General features: G+C 42.2%; 1 protein-coding gene across 3 annotated transcripts in view; it reads right to left on the bottom strand.

The window, feature by feature from the left end:
- Nucleotides 1–1,841: 1,841 nt before the first annotated feature.
- CEP57L1 (centrosomal protein 57 like 1) overlaps nucleotides 1,842–27,798 on the bottom strand; it is a 70,098-nt gene continuing 44,141 nt past the window's right edge. Inside the window, exons 7-11 of one of the 3 annotated variants that reach the window (XM_073627050.1) lie at nucleotides 22,773–22,865; nucleotides 22,264–22,347; nucleotides 10,770–10,999; nucleotides 6,475–6,619; nucleotides 1,842–2,443 (exon numbers count right to left, since the gene is read on the bottom strand). In XM_073627050.1, coding sequence (XP_073483151.1) covers nucleotides 2,210–2,443; nucleotides 6,475–6,619; nucleotides 10,770–10,999; nucleotides 22,264–22,347; nucleotides 22,773–22,865 — 786 coding nt within the window. In that variant the 3' untranslated portion in view covers nucleotides 1,842–2,209. The remainder of the gene's footprint in view (nucleotides 2,444–6,474; nucleotides 6,620–10,769; nucleotides 11,000–22,263; nucleotides 22,348–22,772; nucleotides 22,866–27,798) is intronic. The other 2 variants (XM_073627051.1, XM_073627052.1) reach the window with 2 other exon arrangements.

Below are 27,798 nucleotides of genomic sequence, written 5' to 3'. Positions count from 1 at the left end.
CCATTCTGCACCAGCATGAATTGTAGTTTAACTATATACTTTGAATCTCCAGTTTTAACAATTTCCAATAAAAATAAAACATATACTTTTTTTTATATTCAACACTTGATTATTTATCTATTTAAAGCGGGGGTCCACCTATCTATCGTTTTTTTTTTTTTTTTTGAGTTCATTCACAAACTTTTCTTCTCAGCATTACATACTCACATATTGTGTGTAATATGTCCGCCTGTGTCAGATTTTGTCGGAAAGAATAACTTATATTATTCACTGCAGGCGGTTTCCATCTTCATTGTGGGCATTTGAAGCCCACAAGCATTTATTTCCTGGATGTGGTGAATGCTGTGCTCCCAGCATTCACCGCTCGTTCCCGCACATGCTCAGTGGCATCCTGGGAAGCCTGAGACTAGCTCCCAGGAGTCTGGGAGAGGCTAGAAACACGCCTACTCCCACGGGAGGAGAACCAGGAAGTGCAAAGAAGAATAGAAAAATAAAAGGTAATTACGGTGATTTAAATTTTTTTAAACGGCATGTCAGCATCTAGGCAAGGAAGAGAATACATACAGATATTGTTCAAAATTTGGGTGGAACCCCGCTTTAAGCTTTAAGAATTAAACATCCAAAAAGTATAACACAATTCATCTAACCACTTCAGCACCGGAAGGATTTACTCACTTCCTTACCAGGGCATTTACTTAACTTACTACTAAAATAAAAATGAAAAAAAAAGTTTTACTTATGTCTGTGGTGTTGTGGGAGTTTTCTTCACTTCCTGTCTGGTGAAAATGTTCCTGGGACAATAAAGCCTCGTACACACGATGCGATTGTTGGCAGGGGTTTGTTTGTTGACAGACTGTTGTCCTAAAATCTTACCGTTAGTACGCTCCTTTTGACAATTGTTGTCCAACTTTCGGCCAACAAATGTTGGATGGCAGGCGAATACATTTTCGGCGGACAATGGTCTGTTGTCAGATTTTCCTATCGTCTGTACACAACTCCGTCCCATTAAAGTCTTCTCAGAATCAATGCTCACCAAAGGGGCCCAAAGGGTGGCGCTCAAGAGCTGAAATTCCTCGTAGTACGTCACTACGTTCGTGTTTGTTACACGAAAATTGTGTACCATTAGTATGCAAGACAAGATCCAGGCACACGCCCTTAAGGCAAAAATCTGATGCTCGGTTGGCCAACAATTGGATCGTGTGTATGAAGCTTAACTGTGGGTGTCTTTCCACACCAAGGATACACAGCTGTCACATACAGCTGATCATAGTACTGAATGGCTGCAAGTAGGGTTACTCCGCTACTTTGCGTAAACCTGAACATGCTCAAAGCCATACATTCCTGAACGTAGAGTAGCAGGTTTACACAAGTAGAGGCGTAAATCTGCATACAGCCTTTCATTACTGTGGTCGGTTGTGCATTCCCGACACAGAAATATTCTTATCATTTATGTTATGCAGTCTTAGGCACGTGTGTGCACGGTACACTTTAAAAGCTGTGTGATTAAAAGCTGTCACACTAGTGTTTTATCTAGCGTCTACAGAATTTCTCTCCTTAGCTTTTTTTTTGCTAGGAAAATATAAAAAAAGAATTGCAAAGAAGGGTCTGTGTCGCTAAAATTCCAAGCGATCTGTAGCTCTGTCACGGAGCGGTTGACTTTTTTTTCGGCTTTTGTAGGTTGCAGCAGAATCGCCAGTTTCGGTAGCTACTCATGTTACCCAATGCTGTTGCTAGTAATCAATGGCACAGCAACAATTTATAGCTGCATAGATAAGCATTGTAGCAAGCTATTGTACATGAAAAATATGCAGAGAGCAGTAAACAGTTGTGCCTTTTGTCAATCTTTTTTTCATTTACAGATGTTACATCGATGTATCATTTTATCCAAAAGTCATGTGACTGAGGCATGATAATAGTACAAAATTGTATTGCTGACTTCAAATAAGCAGACACCTTCTGTACATATAAACAGAGCATATATTATTGAAATGTATCAGCAGTGGTACAAAATTTGAATAAATTATTTAAAGTATAAAACAAATACACATATGTACGTCATTCTGGATACAAATACACTAAATTAAAAATCTTTATTTAAAATATTAATAAATAGGCACTGGAAGTCACTGTACACACAAAGGATTGAGAATGTGGACCTTAGAAATACACACGCGCACACACAGCAAAAAGCAATATATACAAAAACAATTCACTTTTCCCACATGATATCATCCCTCTTTAAATTTGTTTGAATCTTCTGCACGTTTTTCAACAGCTGCAGGGCAGCCTTGCTATTGGCGTTTGGAGTGCCTCTTGCTGGAGCCTTTTGTTTTTTCCCGGGGGTGACATCACTGTCTGCTTTGCAAGACTGTCCTGCGACAGCGGATCTGGCTTTGGAGGAAAGTTTCTTCATGGACCAAGCTGCATTCTTAAGCCTAAGAACCTGAAAAAAGGTACATTTCAAGGTTTAGAATGCTGGTCACAAAATATATACAGTGATGTGATACTATTATTCACAAATTACCAGGAAGTAAGAATAGTAGAGAGCACCTGCTCAACATGTGGCCCACGACCTCCTGGTCTCGGATGGAAGGTCGTCAAGCCCAGTTCGCAGGTTGCTGACCCAGAGCAATAGAGAGGATGGAGCAGCTGCAGAGGGAGCAGGAGACACATATGCTGATGCTTCCTCTATAGTGCCAACTCTTGTCCCAGGCAATGTGCATTTGGTATTACTCCGCCTGGGACAGGAACCTTTCCAACAGCCAGCAGAAACTTAATGATAAAAAGGTCAGTTCATAGTTTTGTTCATAGTTCATCATAGTTTTGCAATGGGCATATATGAGCAAAAAAAAAAAAAAAAAAAAAAGGAATTTTAGGTTGCTTTCACACTGATCCACAGGTGCAGCGCAGTGCACCTGGGGCTTTCCAGTGGGTTAGCTGCCCTAAACCATAGAGTTTTTTTATTATATCCTGTGGGTTTTGTGCTCTTTCTGAAAGTGCACCACACTTGCAAGATATAATAGAAGTCTATGGCAAAGTGCAGCTTACCAGCAGGAAAGTTGCAGGTGCCATGCGCAGCACCTGCAGTGTGGATAAACCACAGAGCACCAGTGTGAAAGCAGCCTTAGGCCTCTTTCACACGATTGGTTCGATCGGGTCCGCCTGTATATTTTCTTTTTTTGTGACTGATTAAACAGAGTAAACATCCAATGGAGATTGGTCCCAAGGAAACTGATGACCCTGATTGTGGTTTAAAATCTTTATTATGCTATTCAAAATAAAAAATTTTTAATTCTAAACCATTTCATTTTATTGTAGCCCGCAATCACTTAAGTGGCCCCAACTCTTTAACCCTTTCACTTCCAGTCCGTAAGCCGTACGGACCTAAAAAGTGCTCGCAGATGGCCAAGTCCGTACGGCCCTCATAACTCCCTCTCCTATAAGCTTATGGTCACTTCAATGACCATAAGCTTATATCAGAATTATTAAGTGGTGTGTAGAGGGCGCTAAATGGTGACTAATGTTAACATAAAACATTTTATGTTAACAATAGTCACCATTTAGCACCCTCTACACACCACTTAATTGTTCTTTGATCACTATTTATCAAATTAGGGGAGCAGATTGTTTTAATTATATTTTATATGCTAAACTTTTTTTGGCGCGGAGTATTTACACTTATTTTCTATATCAGAATTGTTCAGCAGACTCTGCTGAACAATTCTATAGCTCTGATCAGCAAATTACAACCTGCTGATCAGAGTTATTAACCCCTAATGCGACCACCCCCCTCTCCCCCACCCCATGCTGCTGCTTCCCTGCCCACAGCCGCTCCACCTCCCACCGATCCTATTCTTCTAAAACTGTCCCCCCTACTCTCCTTTACTATTCCCCCCCCCCCCACAGGGGCATATCATGAAATCAGTGGGGCCCTGTGCAAGATCAAAAGTGGGCCCTAGGCATCGAATAAAAAGAAAAGCAAAAAAAAAAAAAAAAAAAAAAGGAGGCACGTAATGCGAAAAGTAGGCGCTGTTTAAAGTGCGCTAAATATTGGGTGTGGTTAAAAGGTTAAATACAGTCTTAAAATGACTTGCATAGTGCAGAATGTGGTAATGTTAAATAGGAATGTGCAGGAGAAGGGTGGTGAGTGTATGGTGGTGGGTGTTATGTGCAAGGTGGTGTCAGTAGGGCAATGGACAGTGTCAGTAGTTTTTTTTTATTTTATATTACTTTTTGCAAGTTTATTTTTATATGCATTTTTAAAATATTTTTTTTTCCCACAGTGCTTCCGGGGGAGGAGGCAGTGGACAGCAGCAGTAGGACAGTGGATAATGTCAGTATTGCAGTGGATGGTGTCAATAGTTGTTTGTTTTTTTCAAACACTTTTTTTTTTTACAATTTTTTTTGTTTTTGTTTTGTGTATTTCTTTTTTATTACAATGTTTTAGTGGGGGGGGGGAGCAGTGTCAGTATTTTTATTTTTTTTTTAATTTAATATATTATGTTTTACAATTCTTTTATATATATATATATATATATATATATATATATATATATATATATATATATATATATATATATATATATATATATATATATATATATATATATATATATATATATATATAGCCCTGTTGGGGGGCTTTGGTGAGGTATTAGGGGTCTAAACAGACCCCTGACATCTCCCATTTGAGACAGAGAAAGGGACTGAGAACGCAGATTCCCCAGTCCTTTTCTCTGCAGCCTTAGCTGCACTGAAGATGAATTGACAGGAGACAGAGGCTCCTGTTGATTCATAAACTGAAGCATCGTAAACACAGTTTACGATGCTTCAGTTATGAATGGACAGTCAGTGATCACTGACTCTGTGCATTCGGAAAAGGAAGGAGCTGGTAAATGACAGATTTACAGGCTCCTTCCTCCGCTCTCCATCCTAACAGATCTGAGGCGGGGGGACCGGAGAAGGACAGAGGGGGCGGAGGAGCATGGAGGAGGACATCATTTATCGGCCCCTTCCTTCACTCTCCATCCTGACAGATCCCCCACAGCAGCAGGCGGAAGAGGAGAGGAGGGAAGCCGGAAGTGCTGTGGGGGGACAGGGAGGGTGGGCCGTGGAGCAGCGAGGAGAAGAAGCAACTTTTAGCTGCTTCATTGAAAGCCATACAGGGGGATCTGTGCTTGCAACTGCCCCCACCACCCCACCGGTCAGCCCCAATTGTCAAATTTCACCAGGTACCAACCAGAGACAGATCACTCATGGGTGCCGTTTGGGTCAGAGCACAGTGGGCCCCCCATCCCCCTTGGGGCTTGTGTGCAGTGGACACCTTGAACCCATGGATGATACGCCACTAGTCGCACGTGATAAAAGCACCTGAGTTGACATGCATTAACATAGCTTTTTTTAATTTAATTTTACAATTTACTTATTTTTCTTATTTTTTACAATTTATTATGCAATGCCTTATTTTTTTATTTTTTTTTGGGGGGGGGAGGGGGGAGTGGACGTAGTCAGTGTTTTTTTATTTTTACAATTGAACCTTTTTAAATATTTTTTTTTATTACAATTCTTTATTTTTTATCAGACCCCTGACATCTCCCCTTTGAGACTTGAAAAGGGACTGAGGACACAGATTCCCCAGCCCTTTCTTTGCAGCCTCAGCTGCACTGGGGATGAATGGAGAGGAGACAACGGCTCGTCTCTCCATTCATAAACTGAAGCATCATAAACACAGTTCACGATGCTCAGTTATGAATGGACAGAGGCAGTGATCACTGACTCTGTTCATTCAGAAAAGGAAGGAGCCAGTAAATTACATTTTTACTGGCTCCTTCCTCCGCTCTCCATCCAGAAAAGATCCGGGACAAGGGGAGACCAGAGGGGGTGGAAGAGCACAGAGGAGGACATAGAGGGGGACAGGAGAAGCACGGAGGAGGACCAGAGCAGACTCAGGGAGCCGCAGGAGGACACAGGGGACAGTCGGGACGATCGGTGCTAGTAACTGCCCGCGCCGATCATCTATGAGGCCGCCCTGCCCCCCCCCCCCCTGCTACGCTGAGGATGCAGGTATCAGATCAAGTATCAGAGCATTTGCACAAATACAAGTACTTGTGCAAATGCTTGGTATCGGTAACAATACTGATATTATTATCGTTATCGGTGCAACCCTAATTCCTTGTCAACTGAACGTTTGGGGACTAGTTAATTGCAAAATAAAAAGATAAATGGTGTGCATTGCAACAACCCACCTCCACTGAGGCAACTACATGCCGTTATTGGAATGGTTGATATAGGTAGCAGTCAAACAAATACCTTTGCATTTGTTATTTTAAAACTTCAATTTATCTATAAAGTAGAGAAGGGTAAACAGAATATCCATTCTCCATTCAATAATCTAGCTATCATTATGGTATATACAGTAATGCAATAATGCTATAGACCTAAAGCCTGCATTATAGGATATGGCAAATCACTTACATTTTGTTGATGCCTCTTCAGCTTTAGTATTTGGTCACTTTTGTTTTCCATTTGTTTAACAAGGCACTCCATCTCCCGTTCTAAATCTTCACGCATATCAATGTCTTTTGTTTCATTTATTTGCTTCAACAGCTCATCATGTTCACTTAGGAGGTAAAAAAATATTTATACATAAGCAAAATAGAATTACACTGTAGAAATAAAGATTACACTGGGGGACACATTAAAGTGGACCTTCAGTCATTTTTTCAACTTTCCATCTATTAAAACTTCTGCCCTTGTTGTTTTAACTTTGGATAATAAAACTTTTTTTTTTTTCTGCCAGTAAATACCTTATACAGCCCACTTCCCGCTTGTCTGGTCATTAGCCTAGGCTTATGGCATGTCGTGAGAGTTTGCCAGGAAGGGAGGGGGGATAAGTCATATAAGGGGCCAATGAAAGTTGCAGGGCTGCAAAGCTGGAGGTGTGCCTCTGTATGCCTGTATAAATAAAGGAAATGAACAGGCAGCAGCTTCAGCTGCCCACAGTTAAAATGGCTGCAGCCAGACTTAGTGGAGGGAGTTTTCTGCAGCATATTTGGAAAGTACAGAATCACAGTATATATAAAATAATATGCAAAGTGGCTGGAGGGAAGCTTCAGCATGGCGAAGATGTTTTTATTACAAATGATGTGAGCAGACTGCAGTTCTTTTTCAACACTGGATAATATTGCTGCCTACAGAATAGACTGCACACTGGCAACAAAAATAAAAAAAATCAGCAGACCAACCCAGAATAACCCCTCTACTACTGGCATGCTTCAGTTTTGTAGCAAAGCAGTACCACTAACATAATCATAGAGGTTGGGTTGGGGTGCATTTTATGGTCCATTTACCATTTGGTACCAATTTTATGGCCAGTACAAAAATCCTATATGCTCTCGCCCATTGAGAGACACGGGAAATATTTCACCTTCAGCATGTCCCAAAGCATTCCGACGGAGGTGTGGGCGGCACAGCAAACAAACACTAGCAGGCCCCAAAAAAAAAACGGAACATGGGACTACCTACAGTTCAAAGAGCCACTTGAAGAACCTTAGGCCCTGAAGCTGGCATCAGATAAGAGCCCAACGTCTACCTTAAAGGACTTAGAGAGAGTTTGTGAATAGAAGAGCAGGAGACAGCCTTGCAAATCTGGGAAACAGTTGTTTGATACGTAAAAGCCCAAGAAGCACTCAAAGATTTAGTAGAATGTGCCTTGAAAGTAAAGAGTACATTCCAATCCTCGAGACCAAGTTTGGATACTGGTCTGCCTTTGCCACCAAGACATGGTGGAGCGAGAAGCTGGTGCACCCTTATGGGGTTCATCTAGGGTTACACAGAGATAATCTTCCTCAAGGAAGCTGTGGCTGAGAGATAGACTTCGCATAGCCCTAACCTAACCACAACAAGACAACGAAGGAAACTTCCTTTCAGTAAACTGTGGCTGGACAGAGGAAAGGGAGAACAAGGTGGTTGTGGTTGAGATAAAGGACAAAGACTACTTTAGGGAAGAAGGAAGTCCTGGGCCTCAATGCCACTGTGTCCTTATGCTAAACCAGAGAAGGTTCTTGCAGAATAAGGCCACCAGTTCAGACACTCGCCTTACAGAAGTGATGGCTACAAGGAATGCAACATGTGGGTTAGAGTAGAGAGAAGAATGTTTCTAATGGGTTCAAATGGCAGTCTCTGAAGCATAGACAGAACCAGATTCAGATCCCCATTGAGTTAAAGGAATAAACAGTAGGAGCTACATGGGAAATGCCCTTTAAAAAGCCTCAATTAAGGAGTGAGATACCAGCGGTCCCTGAAACAGAATAGAAAGGGCAGAGATCTAGCCTTTGGAAGTGCTGAGAGCCAAACACTGGCCCTTGCCCACATGTAGTAACATGAGGATTTGTCCCACAGACGTGAAATAAAGTATGCCTGCCAATTGTCCACACCTGTGAAGTACACGGCAGACAAGGCAGCAATGTGAAAATCTGCCCAGGAAAAGCAACCAATATACTTCTCTAAATGCAGCAAGTCTTCTGGCTTCTCCCTGATGGTTGACGTACACCAATGTTGTGGCACTGTCCGAATTAATTCAAATTGGATGACCTTCAGGAGGGATGGACAGCCAAATTGCCTGAAATTTTAGGACAGATAGGAAAAAGACTCCTGACAACCAAGTTCTCTGCACCAACATCACCATGACTTCTCCCCAGACCAACAGGCTGGCATTCAACCTGAGGATCCTCTAGAAGAAAGAACGTCTCCAATTTCAGAGATGGCTTCCTGAGCTACCAGGCTAAGGAAATCCTGGTTCCAAATTAATTGGTCTATACAAGGACCTACATGACTCGCCCCCACAATGACAATGTTATTTTGTAGAGGTCTTGAATGAAAATGGCCAAATGGGACAGACTTGAAGGAGACTACCATCAGGCCCAGCACTCAAATGCAAAAGCTAAGTCATATGACTTCTGGACTGAAGAGCTAAAATCTGAGACTGGAGAGTTGAAGTTTCTCCTGTGGAAGAATCACTCTGGTTTAAGCTGTATCCAGGACTAGATGCACCCTGATACTCCAAAGGATAAGTCAATCCAGCTCCAATATCTGCAGGTTCAGGATCCATCTGAACCTCTGTAATGCCTAAACAGTCAAAGCAATGTTGTTAGACAGAGCCTCTGCCAAATGCTCCATTCAATAGGTAATTTAAATATTCCACAATGGGGATGCTGTGAGTTCAGTAGGGTTAATACTGGGGCCAGCACCCTGGTGAACACTCAAGGTGCAGGCAAGAGAGCAGAGCCACATTTACAAAGCATAGAAAAGCCAGAAAGTCTCTGATGATCTGTGTGGTGGCATTGTATAGTTGGAGGTGAGAAACCAAGGAGGGGTCAGAGAGCAAAACTTCAGTTTGTAGCCCTGGGATACCACCTCCTGCACCCAAGCGTCTGAGATGCAAGCTGCCCAAGTGTCTATAAAGGTTAAAAAATGTACCCCCATTCTTGCAAGTGTTTGAGGATTAGGCAGACTTTAAGCCAAGCTTGGGGGGTCTCAATGTGGAGGGCTCAGAAGTTGGGAAACAAAAGAGATGTTTCTTAACACCTTAGGATTCTTCAGCTGGGAAAGATGGGTGCTCCTGCCACCGTAATGTTATCAAGAGTAGATTCAAATAGATGTCCCTGAATTTCGATCAGACTCTGCTTGGACACGGGTCTACAGTTCTACACTGGTGTAGCTCTTGCTTTACTGTAGTAGAAACCTCAACCGAAATGGCAGAGGAACCAGTCACACCTGATGGAGCTAGAGAGAACTCCAAATGACAAAATAGACACTAGGCAAAGAGGACAACAAAATTCCAGGCTACAGAAGTCAGCACCATTTTTAGGCACACTAACCAGTTCTGGAGTGGTTAGTAGAGTGTAATCTTGGGAGCACCTGTTACAGTGGGACTGCCCCCCCACACCCCATTTCTACAATCAGACACGTTGCTATACAAGGCAGGAAGCAACATTGAGGCCTCATGCCCACACAGAACACAGACATCCAGTTTTAGATGATGGCCAGAGGTGATCAAAGTCACTGTTGGTGAGCAACAAGAATGGATTAAAGATTGAACTTCATTATGGTAAAGAAAGCACACATACAATCCATGCAGTAGATGATATAAGCGCTCAGTCCCACAGCGTTAACCCATTCTGTAGCAAAATCCACGTGAAGCAGGGAATTTTAAAAAAAAGGTGTTCAGTGACCTATGTAATTCCGACAGCTCCCGACCAGCTTTTTTACAAACTGTGTGTTCAGAGACAGGGCAGGTGCTGGGACAATGCCAGCTGCTCTAACTAAAAATGGCGTACTAGCAAAAATGGGTAGTCTTCTGCACAGCTGAGCTGAACAAACGTCCATTCTATTAGGACACCAGCAAAAAACTCATGCTGCTAGTAAGATGATCTATCTTGGGTTGGCCTGATAACCAACCAACCCTCCTGCAGGGTGACAGTGTAACCCAGAGGTGAAAAACTTCTTGTTTCCTTCAATGGATGTTAAAGAGAGTAAAATGTTTATGGGCTATTTAAATTTGTATTTTTTGAGGCATGTATCTTTACTTACAGCAAGATGAATTTTGATTACAGTGACTGACAACACATTTTTCTTTACTAAAATAATTTTTTTTTTATTATATTTAAAGTAAAATATAGCACAGCTGAAAAAACATTGGTGAACATTGATACAGTATTATTAAAGCATTAAATATTTAAATTACCAGAAACAGCACATTCTATACTTACAAATTCAAGTCCTCCAACTCGCCCTGTAGAGCAAGTAGTAGATCAGTCAGGCTATCACCTGTAGAGGGTGCTGCACAGGCTGAAGACCTGCTTGATCCAGCAAGCCCAACTGGCTTGTGTCCTGCAGATTTTGAACGGGTCAGTGTAGTATGTGGGCTCTGGCTTTGATGCTTTATCATGTGCATAACACTCTGCACATTTGCACTCAGAGAATGACTGGAACAGGTAGACTTAAAAAATAAAGAAAGAAAATTAAACCATATTATGTTACAAAATATTATATGTATTCCACATTACAGACAGCAACACCCTGCACTCTTTACACAGCACACCCCTGAATCCTGCACTCTGCACATAGCATAATCCTCAACTCTGTACATACTAGAGCTGCACGATTCTGGCTAAAATCATGATTTTTTTGCTTAGAATAAAGATCATGATTCTCGCAGCGTAATATCTTTCACATTATACAAAAAAAATTGGTGTGTTTTATATATATTTGGTGGCTCCAATTAATTTTCTAGCGAAAAATCATGATTTTAACTTGTAAGCAACAAATGTCAGAAAAAGGTTTAGTCTTTAAATGGTTAAACTGCCCTGATTTACAGACAGAAGTTCATTCCTTTGATCTGAGAACAAAATGTTACTTTGTTTATAGATATCTCCAATGTTGAGAAAAATTTGGCAGGCTGCCTGGATTTTTTTGTCAGCTGTCAGAAGTGAGCAGAAAACTTTCTGCACTTGTTACATAGAATGGGGGAAATGCTGTTTTAAGATCGGGAGGGGAGTAGAATAACAAATTCGATTCTTTAAAGGGTAAGTTCACCTTTTACAGAAAAATCTGTAAGGTGAACTTACACAGGACCCCCTCCTGATCCCCCCCCCCCCCCCAGTCCCGCTGACCTGGATCGCGGCAATCTCCTGCTCTGAGCCCCAGTATATCCGCATAAGAAGAACGGGCTTATAAATCCCCCTCGGCATCCACACATCTTCTTCCCAGCTGACAGGACGGGCTTCGCGGCTTCTGATTGGTCGCGCCGCCCATGTGACAGCCCCGAAAATTTTAATGCTCCGAAACATCCCTCCTGGCAGGGTACATTTTGGAGATTCAGCTGCAGGGTTTTCTAAGCCCTGGACTCCTGATGCAGATATACAGGGGCTCAGATTGGGAGATTGCCACAATCCAGGTCAGCGGGATTGGGGGGGGGGGGGGGGGGGATGAAGAGGGGGTCCTGTGTAAGTTCACCTTACAGATTTTTCTGTAAAGGTGAACTTACCCTTTAACGATTAATCGTGCAGCTCTAGTACATACAGTATCATCATTTTGAACTCTGTACATACAGTAGCATAATCCTGAACTCTGTACATAGCAGAATCCTGAACTCTGCATGTAATGCACCCCGGATAGAAACGGCTCTTTGAGGGCAACCATACTGCTGATGCGGCCCATGATAAAATGGAGTTTGACACCCCTGTACTAAAAGCATTCATTTTGTGTTTCTCTGCGCCCCCACTGCAGTCTGAGATTTTGTAGAGCAGCTGGAGTCCTCTACGGAGCATGTTCAATTTCAGTTCCCTTCTAAGCTCTTAATTTTCTCCTTTTTATTATCTGTGCAGCCCACATCACTATAGAGTCACACATGTGAGCGTACTGTATACATAGTGGTAAACGACACACTCCTCCCTCATCCTCCATGTCCTCCTATTGCTAAATACTATGGGGCGGGATGTAGTATGCTGATTGATTACATTCACTAGGAAACTCACAAAAAAAGCTCAGTTTTAATATAAATCAGTACTAAATATATCACATGTAATTGCAAATACCTGTAAAGTAAAAAAAAAAAAAAAAAAAAAAAAAAAAAGCAAGAACATTGAATGCAGATGCTGTCTGAACAAAATGAAAACTAGTTTCAATGTCAACCATCCTTCACTCCGCCTACACCATATTAATGCACCAAAAATACACGTTTTATGTTCAATAAAGATTTATTTGGAGCCTTAAAGCAGTTTTTTGATATTTATATTCTAATTTGAATTGCTTACAATGTAGAGAGCATATGTTGGAAGAGCAATAGAAGCTCCCCATGATAATAAATGGCTTCATGTGATCACTATCCTTAAATAAAAAAAAAAAAGACAGTTTTTTGGTACGATCAGTATTTTCAATATTAATGCTTAAATTACACAATTTCTGCAGGGTGTGCAAACTTTTGAGCACAACTGTACAAATTCAACTTGAGAACAATCCTACAGAACCACTTTTATTTGTAGCCCAGGGACTGCCTGTATTATAAGCAATCATAGTGTGTAAAAAAAAATTTGAAAAAGAAGAAAAAAAAAATGTATAAAAGAAATATTAAAAAATTGAAAAATGTCATTATTACTATTATTTACTTTTTACATACTATCACTAGTCCATGTTCCAGTGGTGATTAAATGCCACCAAAAGAAAGCTCTATTTGTGTGGGGAAAAAATGATAAAAATGTAATACGGGTACAATGACTGCACAATTGTCATTTAAAGTCTGACCGTGCTGAAAGCTGAAAATTGGCCTGGGCCTGAGAGGGTGAAAGTGGCTGGTATTGAAGTGGTTAAGCTTTGCTGCAAATGCCAGATGAGGGTAGAGTCCTGTTTGTCACCTTATGCATGTCGCTTGTTGGGTCCACTGGTTGGCTTCCTCATGGTGCTCATAAATACTGATTGAGACGCACTACTAACAAGGTTTAACCACTTGAGCCCCGGACCATTATGCTGCCTAAGGACCAGAGGTCTTTTTCCAATTTGGCACTGCGTCGCTTTAACTGCTAATTGCGCGGTTATGCAATGCTGTACCCAAACGAAATTTGCGTCCTTTTCTTCCCACAAATAGAGCTTTCTTTTGATGGTATTTGATCACCTCTGCAGTTTTTATTTTTTGCGCTATAAACGGAAAAAGACCGAAAATTTTGAAAAAAAATGATATTTTCTACTTTTTGTTATAAAAAAAATCCAATAAACTAAATTTTAGTCATACATTTAGGCCAAAATGTATTCGGCCACATGTCTTTGGTAAAAAAAAATGTCAATAAGCGTATATTTATTGGTTTGCGCAAAAGTTATAGCGTCTACAAACTAGGGTACATTTTCTGGAATTTACACAGCTTTTAGTTTATGACTGCCTATGTCATTTCTTGAGGTGCTAAAATGGCAGGGCAGTACAAAACCCCCCCAAATGACCCCATTTTGGAAAGTAGACACCCCAAGGAAATTGCTGAGAGGCATGTTGAACCCATTGAATATTTATTTTTTTTGTCCCAAGTGATTGAATAATGACAAAAAAAAAAAAAATATTTACAAAAAGTTGTCACTAAATGATATATTGCTCACACAGGCCATGGGCCTATGTGGAATTGCACCCCAAAATATATTCAGCTACTTCTCCTGAGTACGGGGATACCACATGTGTGGGACTTTTTGGGAGCCTAGCCGCGTATGGGACCCCGAAAACCAATCACCGCCTTCAGGATTTCTAAGGGTGTAACTTTTTGATTTCACTCTTCACTGCCTATCACAGTTTCGGAGGCCATGGAATGCCCAGGTGGCACAACCCCCCCCCCAAATGACCCCATTTTGGAAAGTAGACACCCCAAGCTATTTGCTGAGAGGCATATTGAGTCCATGGAGTATTTTATATTTTGACACAAGTTGCGGGAAAGTGACACTTTTTTTTTTTTTTTTGCACAAAGTTGTCACTAAATGATATATTGCTCACACAGGCCATGGGCATATGTGGAATTGCACCCCAAAATACATTCTGCTGCTTCTCCTGAGTATGGGGATACCACATGTGTGGGACTTTTTGGGAGCCTAGCCGCGTACGGGGCCCCGAAAACCAATCACCGCCTTCAGCGTTTTTAAGGGCGTGAATTTTTGATTTTACTCTTCACTGCCTATCACCGTTTCGGAGGCCATGGAATGCCCAGGTGGCACAAAACCCCCCCAAATGACCCCATTTTGGAAAGTAGACACCCCAAGCTATTTGCTGAGAGGCATGGTGAGTATTTTGCAGCTCTCATTTGTTTTTGAAAATGAAGAAAGACAAGAAAAAACTTTTTTTTTTTTTTCTTTTTTCAAATTTCAAAACTTTGTGACAAAAAGTGAGGTCTGCAAAATACTCACTATACCTCTCAGCAAATAGCTTGGGGTGTCTACTTTCCAAAATGGGGTCATTTGGGGGGGGGGTTTGTGCCACCTGGGCATTCCATGGCCTCCGAAACTGTGATAGGCAGTGAAGAGTGAAATCAAAAATTCACGCCCTTAGAAAGCCTGAAGGCGGTGCTTGGTTTTCGGGGTCCCGTACGCGGCTAGGCTCCCAAAAAGTCTCACACATGTGGTATCCCCGTACTCAGGAGAAGCAGCAGAATGTATTTTGGGGTGTAATTTCACATATTCCCATGGCATGTTTGAGCAATATATCATTTAGTGACAACTTTGTGCAAAAAAAAAAAAAAAAAATTTGTCTCTTTCCCGCAACTTGTGTCGCAATATAAAATATTCCATGGACTCGACATGCCTCTCAGCAAATAGCTTGGGGTGTCTACTTTCCAAAATGGGGTCATTTGGGGGGGTTTTGAACTGTCCTGGCATTTTATGCACAACATTTAGAAGCTTATGTCACACATTACCCACTCTTCTAACCACTTGAAGACAAAGCCCTTTCTGACACTTATTTTTTACATGAAAAAGTTTTTTTTTTTTGCAAGAAAATTACTTTGAACCCCCAAACATTATATATTTTTTTTAAAGCAAATGCCCTACAGATTAAAATGGTGGGTGTTTCATTTTTTTTTTCCACACAGTATTTGCGCAGCGATTTTTCAAACGCATTTTTTGGGGAAAAAACACACTTTTTTAAATTTTAATGCACTAAAACACACTATATTGCCCAAATGTTTGATGAAATAAAAAAGATGATCTTAGGCCGAGTACATGGATACCAAACTTGACATGCTTTACAATTGCGCACAAACGTGCAGTGGCAACAAAATAAATACATTTTTAAAAGCCTTTAAAAGCCTTTACAGGTTACCACTTTAGATTTGCAGAGGAGGTCTACTGCAAAAATTACTGCCCTCGATCTGACCTTCGCGGCGATACCTCACATGCATGGTGCAATTGCTGTTTATGTTTGACGACAGACCGCCGCTTGCGTTCGCCTTAGCGCAAGAGCAGGGGGCGACAGGGGTGCTTTTTTTTTTTTTTTTTTTTTCTTTATTATTTTTTTGCTTTTTTATCTTATTTTTAAACTGTTCCTTTCATTTTTTTTTTTTTTAAATCATTTTTATTGTTATCTCGGGGAATGTAAATATCCCCTATGATAGCAATAGGTAGTGACAGGTACTCTTTTTTGAAAAAATTGGGGTCTATTAGACCCTAGATCTCTCCTCTGCCCTCAAAGCATCTGACCACACCAAGATCGGTGTGATAAAATGCTTCCCCAATTTCCCAATGGCGCTATTTACATCCGGTGAAATCTAAGTCATAAAATGCTCGTAGCTTCCGGTTTCTTAGGCCATAGAGATGTTTGGAGCCACTCTTGTCTCTGATCAGCTCTATGGTCAGCTGGCTGAATCACCGGCTGCATTCTCAGGTTCCCTGTTGAGACAGGAGAGCCAGAGAAAAACACGGAAGACGGTGGGGGGGGGGGGCATTCCCTCCCACGGCTTGTAAAGGCAGTCTAGAGGCTAATTAGCCGCTAGGATTGCTTTTACATGAAAGCCGACCGCTGGCTGAAAAGAATGATAACAAGATGATACCTAAACCTGCAGGCATCATTCTGGTATAACCACTCAAAGTTGTGAATGGCGTACCTGAAGACAAAAAAATGGTTAACAATAAAGCACAGTAAACAGTAAAGTATAAATAATTACATACCTGAAAAACAAACATGATAAAACATAATAACAATAACAATAAAACACTGCAGAATAGAATACAGTAAAAAAAGAGCAGAACAATAGAGAGAGAGAATAGAGAGAGAGAAAAATAAAACGACAACTATTTTTTTTTATTTTATATATATTTTTTTTTTTTACACTTTTTTTGTAACTAACTTTTATAACTGTAACGGTTCCAGGTTCGGGTCTCTCAAAATGCGATGGCATCTTGGGAGACCCTGTGAAAGTGTGCCTAGTCTGTACAATGCTGTACCCTACGCTAATACTCAACCAGTGCATGGTAGCGTTCAAAACATTCACCAATGCAAAGACCAGGATTGTCAGGACAGGAGGGACAATAATACCGGGTGTCACGCCTATATCCGCGCTTGCTGCAGACACAACATCTTTTTTGGGGGGGTTCGTTGGGTAGCGGTACCCGGGAGGACATAAAGAAAATGCCTCTCATGCAGCTGACTGCATTTGGTTGGGGATGTGAATGGGGGAAGTACGGGTGCTGCAGAAGCGGTGTGTTCCCAATTAGGATTGGCGAATGCAGCAGGAAGGGCACTATGGGCACGACGGGCCTGTGTTTGTCTTCTTGGTGGTAGCGGGACACTACTTGTGCTTGCCACCTCACCAGCTTGAACTGCACTTATGGGACTCGCCACGTCACCAAGTGTTACTGCAGCGCTGGTTTGACTACGACCGGGGTGTACTAGGCCGCTGGTGCTTGCCAGTTCAATAAAAAGCTTCCAAAAAAACTGTTAGCGATCGCAGGGATCAGGCCTGACTCTGCAAACGCTGCAGTTATGTGTTTAGTGTTTTGTAAGTGACAGTGATCGATCGATACTGCACTTGGGTGGGCTGGGCTGGGCCGGGCGGAGGGCAAAACGCAGGTGCTAGCAAATATCTGGGCTAATCCCGCTAACACTGCGTTTTTGGGAACCCTAAACTGCTGGGGACGCTAGTATAGATCTGATCGGATCAGATGTTGATCCGTTCAGATACTATACCACTAAAGGAGGCGTATGCTGCGTGCGTGGGTGTTAGTGGTACTGGCGCTAACCTGACGCTGCCTGGGGACGGTGCTTGCTAGTTCACCAAAATGCTACCAAAAAAACTGTTAGCGATCGCAGGGATCAGGCCTGACTCTGCGAATGCTGCAGTTATGCGTTTAGTGCCTTGTAAGTGACAGTGATCGATCGATACTGCACTTGGGTGGGCTGGGCTGGGCCGGGCGGAGGGGCACAACGCAGGTGCTAGCAGGTATCTGGGCTGATCCCGCTAACACTGCGTTTTTGGGAACCCTAAACTGCTGGGGACGCTAGTATAGATCTGATCGGACCAGATATTGATCCGATCAGATACTATACCACTAAGGGAGGTGTATGGTACGTGCGTGGGTGTCAGTGGTACTGGCGCTAACCTGACGCTGCCTGGGGCTGGTGCTTGCCAGCTCACCAAAATGCTACCAAAAAAAATGTTAGCGATCGCAGGGATCAGGCCTGACTCTGCGAACGCTGCAGTTATGCGTTTAGTGTTTTGTAAGTGACAGTGATCAATCGATACTGCACTTGGGTGGGCCGGGCGGAGGGACAAAACGCAGGTGCTAGCAGGTATCTGGGCTGATCCCGCTAACACTGCGTTTTTGGGAACCCTAAACTGCTGGGGACGCTAGTATAGATCTGATCGGATCAGATATTGATCTGTACAGATACTATACCACTAAGGGAGGCGTATGCTGCGTGCGTGGGTGTTAGCGGTACTGGCGCTAATCTGACGCTGCCTGCGGTAATAAACGGCGGGTGCCCTGACACTATAAAAAATAAACAAACTAACCAGCGTCACCCGTAACAGTTATACGGTGATCAGTGGTGAAAGGGTTAACTAGGGGGCAATCAAGGGGTTAAAACATTTATTAGATAGTTTATGGGGGTCCCTGTCGCTATAAAACGCTGACGGCGAACCTAAATATTTACCTCACTAACTAGCGTCACCAGCGACACTAATACAGCGATCAGAAAAATGATCGCTTAGTGACACTGGTGACAGGGGGTGATCAAGGGGTTAAAACTTTATTAGGGGGGGTTAGGGGGGTACCCTAGACCTACAGGGGGGTAATACTAACTGTCCCAACACTGTAACTGTCACAAACTGACACCAATGCAGTAATCAGAAAAAAAAAAAAAAACAAAACAAAAAACTGCTGGTGTCAGTTTGTGACAGGGAGGGGGGGGTGATTGGGGGGCGATCGGGGGGGGGGATCGGGGTGTTTTGTGTGCCTGGCATGTTCTACTGTGTTGTGTAGTGTTGGTGCACTTACATTGATGTCTTCTCTCCTCGGCGCTGCAACGGAATACCGAGCCGAGGAGAGATGACATCATTTCCTTTGCTGCTGTTTAGCATACAGCAGCAAAGGAAGTAATCTGATTGGCCGGCGGCGATCGCGAGGGGGGGGCCACGAACGGATGGCCTCCCCCTCACCTCCGATCGCCGGGGGACAAAACGGGACCGCCTCGGGCACCGGGGGGGGTCCGATCGGACCCCCCACCCGCGGGAGGCAAATCACGTACATGTACGTGATTTTGCCTGCCCGTGCCGCCTTGCCGACGTAAATCGGCGTTAGGCGGTCCTTAAGTGGTTAAAGTAAATATTAATAGTATGCATTTTTGTCTGTCTTCTCTCTCTTTTCCTACTACAGATAACTCAAACAGGCTCCTGAAGAAGCATCTAATTGCAAAACATGTAGAGCTGTGTTAGTTTGATGTCTCTTATGTTGAACAGAGGGCTATTTTTTTCTCCCCCCTTTTTTTAAAGGGAAACCCCTCTGGAGGCTATGACCTATGTTTGAGAGAGTAATAGCTGTTGCTCTGCAATTTATTGCAATGTTTTAACATGTCTGTGTTTTTGGTTTCATGTACTTTTTGTATAATAAAATATTTATATTCAATTTTATGACTGGTGCCTACAAAGTCCATTTTTCCACTCCCTGTGCTTTTTTGAGAATTTGTAGATTTAGGACGTTGGCACTGCCCTACCTATGAAATCTCCACAGTCCGTCCTGTGGTGAGGTTTGGTATTCCGCTTTTTGCTAGAGTCCTGTCTAGGCTCTGCTGCAGTAACAGATCATTTTAATAACCTTCTACTAGCTGATAACTGTGCTTAAAAAGTCATGAATATAACAGATCTGCTACTAAAGAGTTACATGAGTGACATAAACACTGTCCTAGATGATTTTAGCATTTACAATATAAGTGTTTGATATATTTGTACAAATGTCCTTTAGCCCATTTGGATACACAAACCTGCATTATTACACCACAACTTCTGTCTACAATAATGCATTATCCTAAGGTTTCTCTAAACAGTCACAGGGATTCTTTACATTTCCAGCTACCAAAAAAAGAAAAAATAAGGTGGTGTTACATTCAATTTTAGACTATACACAGTGCAAAAGGTGCACCTATGTATTTTGTTTTATTGTAATGCAGACTACAGTGTAAAACTACCACGTTGCACAATTCTGCCATATCTAGGAATAAAAAAAAATAAATAAAAGCTAAGATATGCTTTAGATGCATATGCAGCAACATTAAAGTAGTTCCTGCACTATTTTGGTCCAACTTTCATGTGGCTTGAGGGCCATAGACTTCAATGTAAACCCTCAAAAGTGTCATGAAAATCGCACATGCATGATATACATGCGACTTGTGAAAAGAAAGTTGACAATGAAAAATAAAGTTTTGTTTGGTTTCTATATTCTCTAATGGATTCCAAATTCAAAAATGTATCGCCCGATTTGAATTCTGTGTGGAGATTAGCTGGTTATTAAGAAGCGGGCCAGGATGGTATGGTTTCTAAAGAAAATCTTATGCCAAAAAAAAAAAAAGGGGCGTGCCCCCAGACCCTTATCCGAGCATGCAACCTGGCAGGACAGGATGCTCTCAGTTTGTGATGTCACAAGAGGGTGGTGCCACCACCCAGTGACATCACCGGGTGGCCCTGCCCCTTGAGTATCTAAGAGCTGTCAGATGGCAGAGCTGGCAAGCAACAGGAGCCTTCGTCTGGACCAGAAGTTTTCTTTTTCCCTATTTTCAAGTCGGCAGGCAGTGTGATTGATGATGGATCTATACTTGGAGAACGTTTTCTTTGATCTTTAATTTTTTAATAAAGGAATGCTCAAAAACCTATGGTTCAGGAGAGGGGAGCCCCCCCCCCCCCCCTGCCCCCCGACCTGCAGGGCTTCATGCTTGGATAAAGGTCCTGTATGGATTTGGTGGAGGGGACGTTGCCGGCGTTCTTTTAATTACATTCAGAAAATAAAGAAACCATACTAAACTAAACTAAACGTTTATGTTCTGCACATGTCTTTGACCAATGTGCTCTACAAAGTCACTAGTCACACTCATCCAAAGTCACATCACATCAGTGAATGGTCTAAGAAACTTTTCAACAGATTCAGAAAAAAAGAAAAGAAGGGTAAAGCTGGCCATACATGGATCGAAATTTGTTTGGTTCAGCAAAAAACTGACTAATTTTAATCCATGTATGGCTGTTCCAATGCCTGAGAAGTCGATCTATAAATTAAACTTTCATAAACAGGCTTGTTAGAAAATTTTCATTTGATCAGCACATGCAGACAATGGGCTACAGCTCTGATCAGTGTGTTCTGATGGTTGGGGAGTTCCACTGTCATAATACAATGACACAGTGGGGAAGATTTCCCCATTCACCTCAAAGGTGTGGATGGGGAGATTGGATATTTTCTTCAGTTAGCCCTATGGCTGAATGAAAAAAACTGAGCCGTGTATGGCCAATTTAAGACATGATACCAAACATACTTAAAGAGTAACTTCACTTTTGTTGAGAAAAAAATATTCCCCTCTGCGTGAATGTGGGATTTTAACAAACTGTGTTGCAGATTTCTACATTTTGTTATTTTGAAGAAATAGCTGTTTGTTTGTCTGTGTCCATGTACAGAGTGAATCTGTATGGAAGTGGTTTTATAATTATCAATTAGCTGCTGCACCTGCACGGCTCTAATGTGAAAAGTGGCAGGGTTTGCATACCTGTAGACCTGATTTCCCTTTGGGAGTATTTCACAAAAAGAAATGACATTTTTATTGCAGGGGATGCCTGGAATCTGACTTGTATCTCAGTGCAGACTTCTGGGAAAATCACTGAGCCAATCACACAAGCAGGAAGCTAGGTAATCATATTGCATTTTTAAGAAAATTACAGGGCTGCAGTTTGAAAAGGAAAACACATTTTTAATAACATTCACTTACAAAATGATTTGTGTCGCGATTGTACACGCTTTTTTTTTTGTGTGCGTGTGTGCTCATTTTTTTTTTTTCCCCACAAAAGTGGAGTTACCTTTTAATATTTATTTAGGGTTTACGTACACTTTAATGCTCAATACATGGCTTGCTGTGTGTGCTTTTATTACCTTCACAATATGATGACATTGGTTTCTGCTTCTGCAAAACTACTGACTCAAAAACAATACGTGTTACTTTTACAATGGAAACTTACCAATAGAGATAAAAAAAAAATATACATAAATACCCACCTTACCAGCTACAAAGGGGAGATCACCTGCCTTCAAAGACATCCTCAGATCAGAAGCAGATTTACTTACTGCAGGTTTCTTCTGCTTAAAAATCAATATTACAAACATGCAATAATTATCCACTGATAATTATGAACTAGCACTAGGGTAATGCGAACAAAAATAAAAAAATATTTATATGACAAGCAGGCAAAATGCTTCCCATTTGTCACCATTTTATGGTATATAAGGCAGCCTAGCATGTTTTTTAAGGCTGTCTTTTTCTACTACAGAAATGGCAGTATTTAAAAAAGTTACATCAGTATTTGTAGAGAGGCTTGATTATTTCTGATTAGGAAATAGAACAATTTACACCAATGCAAATCACTTCCAACATAAAAAAAAGGAAAGAAAAACCCCACTTAAATGGCATTTTGTATATAAAAGTAATAATAGGTTTATTCTTTTCTTTAAAACACTCAGGTGATGTAATCAGCATTACTTCTTCATCTTTTCTGCATTATAATTACCTGTAATTGCTTCTTTTTCTTCACCTTCCGCTGGGAAGTATTCTGAGCAGCCGCAGACAGAAATATTCTGTTTACTTCGAGTCCACTTTCAAGCTATAAGATAATAAAGCAACACTGAAAAAACATGGCCAGCATTAACAGAACAGTACTGTAACATAGTTCACATGGCCACATGGGCAAAAACATCATGATTACGGTTTTGAAAATAAACTGGCCTTTTATTGGCTGTTCAGAATGAACCTTGATAGCATTCTAACTGGAAAAGCATTTTGGATGGTTTCTGAAGTTGGCTACATACAGTACAGGGTAGTTGGATATGCAGGCACAATCTGACAGCCCTGAGCATCTTTTTCTGTCAGAAGTTTTCCTAATGGGCTAATGCTGCGTACACACGACCGGACTTTCTGGGAAACTAGGTGCGACGGTCTTCCCAACGGACTTTCTGAACGGACGCACTTGCCTACACACTACCGGACTTTCCGGCAGACTAGGTTCGCCGGCCTTTCCGAATGAATGGACTTGCCCACACACGGACAAGTCTGTTCATTTTGAACGTGACTTGGGTACGACGGGACTAGAAAGGAAGTCACTATGACTAAGGACGATGACGTCTTAAGGGGGCGTGGTCACCCGGTGATGTTGACCACGCCCCCTTAAGACGTCATAGTCCTAGCATGCCCAGGGACTGTGACGTCTTAAGGGGGCGGGGTCACTGGCTATATAAGTCATGACGGAGTGCTCAGAGAGCATTACAGCCGGAGAGTGTCATGTAAACATCAGAAGAAGAGAAGAGGGAAGAAGGCAGAAGTCCGGGCCACTGCTAGCAAAAGAGAGGAGGAAGAAGATAGCGGAGGAGCTGGCAGAAGAACCGGATGCCGGGAGAAGAGGCCGGAGAGACCCCCGAAGTCGGAAGAAGACCCCCGGAGCTGTCTAATAAATTACTTTAAAAACCTGTCTAGTGTGTTTGTTTTTTTTTTGACACTTTTTCCCTAGGTGAATGGGTAGGGGTACCATGTACCCCATACTCATTCACATAGGGCGGGGGGCCGGGATCTGGGGGGACCCTTATTAATGGGGGCTCCCGGATTCCGATAAGCCGCCCGCAGACCCCGACAACCAACGGCCAGGGTTGTCGGGAAGAGGCCCTTGTCCTTATCAACATGGGGACAAGGTGCTTTGGGGTGGGCATGCGGCCTGGTACAGTTCGGGGGGGGGGCGCTCACTCGTCCCCACCCCCTTTCCTGACCGGCCGGGCTGCGTGCTCGGATAGGGGTCTGGTATGGATCTTGGGGGGGACCCCACGCCGTTTTTTTCTGCGTAGGGGGTTCCCCTTAAAATCCATACCAGACCTAAGGGCCTGGTATGCCCCGCGCTCGCCGCAATAAGAACATTTGTGTTTCCTGTTGCAGCAGGTGCGAGATGCAGTACCCTGCCCTTGCGTTGTATCTGGTCCGTCGGACCAGCATACAGACGAATGGGCTTTCCGTCATGAACTGAGTCCGGCGGAGTTACGAAGGAAAGATTTGAAACATGTTTCATTTCTAGGTCTGTCGGACTTTTGGGGAAAAAAAAGTCAGCGGGAGCCTACACACGATCGGATTGTCCGGCGGACTCTGGTCTGCCGGACCAAGTCTGCTGTAAAGTCCGCTCGTGTGTACGCAGCATTAGAGAGAGAGAGAGAGAGGTGGGGGAGACACGCTATAAAAAAAGTCTTCCTTAAAGGGAATAAATAGCAGTTTAACAAGATTTCCTTATCTGTCTAGCCACTAATGCCGGACAATGCCGCTCAAGGCTCATCAGGAGTGTACCCAAATCCCATGTACAGTACCCTGATCCCATAAAAGGTGCTCTGATTCTATGTGCCATGATCACCTGTACGGTACCCTGATCCCATGTACAATACCCTGATCCCATGTGCCTTGATCTCATGTACTTTACCCTGATCTCATATGCCCTGATCCCAATGTAAGTTGTCCTAATCTCATGTGCGTTGATCTAGGGATGCACCAATACTAGTATCGGTGCCGATTCCGAGCATTTGCCCGAGTACTTGTACTCGGGCAAATGCTCCGATGCTTGATCCGATACCTTGGCAGTCAGGGGTGATCGGTTGGGGAGTTACAAGCACCGATATCCCTGTATAAATTTCAATAAAGCAGCTGACAGCCGCTTCTCCTCCTCTCTCTTCCACAGCTTTCAGCTGCTTTATTGAAATCTATAAAGGGGATCGGTGCTTGTAACTCCCCCACCGCTGCACCGATCACCCCTGACTGTCCCCGTATCCTCCTTCAGTCCTCCTCTGCTCCCTTTGCCCCGAAGCTGTCAGGAGGAAGGAGATGGTAAATCTGTCATTTACCGGCTCCTTCCTTTTCCAAATGAACAGAGTGATCACTGACTCTGTCCATTCATAACTGAGCATAGTAACCTGTGTTTACGATGCTTCAATTTATGAATGGAGAGGAGCTCCTCTCCATTCATCTCCAGTGCAGCTGAGCTGCAGAGAAAGGGACTGGGAAATCTGTGTCCTCAGTCCCTTTCCCTGTCTCAAAAGGGAGATATCTCACCAAAGCCCCCCAACAGTGCTAATAAACAAAAAAGTTGTAATAAATAAATATTTAAAAGGTTCAATTGTAAAAATAATAATAGAAAAAAAATTAAAAAAACAAAAACAAACAACACACTGACCCCCCCCAAAAAAGCATTGTTAAAATGTGTGTGTGTGGTGTATGTGTGTGTATGTATATATATATATATATATATATATATATATATATATATATATATATATATATATATATATATATATATATATATATATATATATATATATATATATATATTAAAATAATTGTAAAAAGTTAAAATAAAAATTGTAAAGAAAAGTCCACACGTCATCATTGCTGCATATTAGTGCCACTGTCACATGACATTAAAAAAGTATCGGTATCGGCAAGTACTTGAAAAAAAAATCTTAAAAAAAGTGGTATCAGTGCAACCCTACCTTGATCCCATGTAAGATTCCATGATCCCATGTGATCCCAGGTAAGGTGATCCTATGTAATATGCCCTGCTGTGTGCTCCATAATATGCCCTGCTGCCCCCCCATGTAGTGTGCCCTCCTGACCCCTTGTGCTTTGCCCTGCTATCCCCCCTTGTACACTGCTTATATCAAGTTTGACCGAGAATTGAGCATCCATGCAGAAAAAGCAAGCACAAATTTTACAATAAATAGGTACTTTTAATATTGATTCCATTAATTTAATATTTTCAAAAAATAATTGTTGTTATATCAACAATCTAAACATTACTTTGAGGGTTCCCCGAGATCTCAAACTTATTGCTAGTTCTCTTAAATTGTGCCTGACACACCTAAAAGTAGAGTTCACCACTTTGATATAGACCAATATCAGGGAACTTCGACCATACAAAACCACTTAGGCTTGCTGTACACTGATTAACTTTTAATGCCGATTAGGGCAATGGGGAATCGGGATCAAGCACCACATCCCTTTATGTAAACAGAAACAGTGGAAAAAGACAGGACTTTTAAAGGTGCCAAGACAACATACAAATAATTATATAAAAATGTATTATATTAAACAACAATTTATTTTTAAAATTAACAATAAAGATTCAAAAAAGCGTATATTTAATACACCAATGCAGCCACTTCTTACTCTACATGTTTCGCTCACAAGAGCTTCCTCAGGATATTTTGAAAGTACTGCATAAAGTTGATACTACAAGAGAAATAAATAATTATGATACATGTACTTCAAGATATCGTGACAATCGAGTCAGGGTAAATTTCATAAACATAGTATTACAAGCATTTTAACAAATAATGAACTGAGGATGTGTGCCTACCAGATGCTCTAAAACCACAGAGGTATTTAAATCAATTAAATGATTTTGGTTCCTTCTGGAGCCCAAGTCAAAGGGACAGGTTTGCAACCATAGGGAAAGAACAATGTTCTGAAATACATAGGATGGCATATCAGTTAGACTAAATATACGTTGCTAATCGAGCGATATACAAAAAAGGTAGTCTAAGTTCCATCTAAAAACAGATGAGACCAATTTACCTTGATCAAGACAGATTTTCAAAAAAATAGAACCAATACGTTCCTTCATTCCCTGAATGAGAATACGGATTGCTGCTGGGATAAACAATGAGAAAAGAACAGCAGATGGAAAATTGGTGGGTCTAAAAAGGCCCAGACAAGAGCTTACAGCAGTCCTGCTGTAAGAGCCTGTCGTCCCAAAGAATCAGCCAGCATATTCCTAAGAAGCAAGAGACCCAAAACAAAAAATGTAAATATATGAATGTGTGTTATCCCATATTGAGATGTCATTGAAAAAGGTCATTCCTGTTCCTGGAGGAGCAGGGGTCCCACATCACTCTGGAGCTGAGCAACAACATTACAGATAGACATCAAGAGGAGGTTACCTGCAAGTGTTGGATGGAAAAGCCCCCCTCCTCTCCTTCTATGCAGGGGGAATTGTGACTATTGACCCCAATAACCCCTCACATGGACAGGATAGCAGATGGTCAAAATCGCTTGGTAAAAACCCAGGGTAAAGAGGGAGAGGAGAGTTGCAGACTCTCTCTCTCACAGATCCTCCGTCGGTGAGTGATGCCTAATCGCCACAATTTTTCCTCGCCCCACCCCGGTGGCATCTGACGTCACCAGCGGGGCGCGGACGTCTTCCCGGCGGTATCACGCATGTCTAAATTCTTTGCGGCAGATGTGACGTCACATGCGAAGCGTGCAGAGGCACAAATCGCCACTTTGGAAAGTCCACTGCTTCCAAAACAAGAGAGGATGGCCAAAACCGCCCCTTCAATGCCAGGGATGGGCAGAACCCCCCGGCGTCAAGGATCGGGGCATTTCCAAGGCAGTGACACGGAAGTCAAATACTGACTGACGATCACTGGGGTGATGAAACACAAGGGTCAGAAACACTTGCGCTGACATCGCTAGTAGGGCTCAAGCAAACCATGGATGATTGGTTAGACCAGGGC

Source organism: Aquarana catesbeiana, linkage group LG04, assembly GCF_042186555.1.
Source record: "Aquarana catesbeiana isolate 2022-GZ linkage group LG04, ASM4218655v1, whole genome shotgun sequence".
NCBI classification, from domain to species: Eukaryota; Metazoa; Chordata; class Amphibia; order Anura; family Ranidae; genus Aquarana; species Aquarana catesbeiana.
Note: the sequence above shows the minus strand (reverse complement) of the source record. Positions and strands in the feature narration are given on the sequence as shown.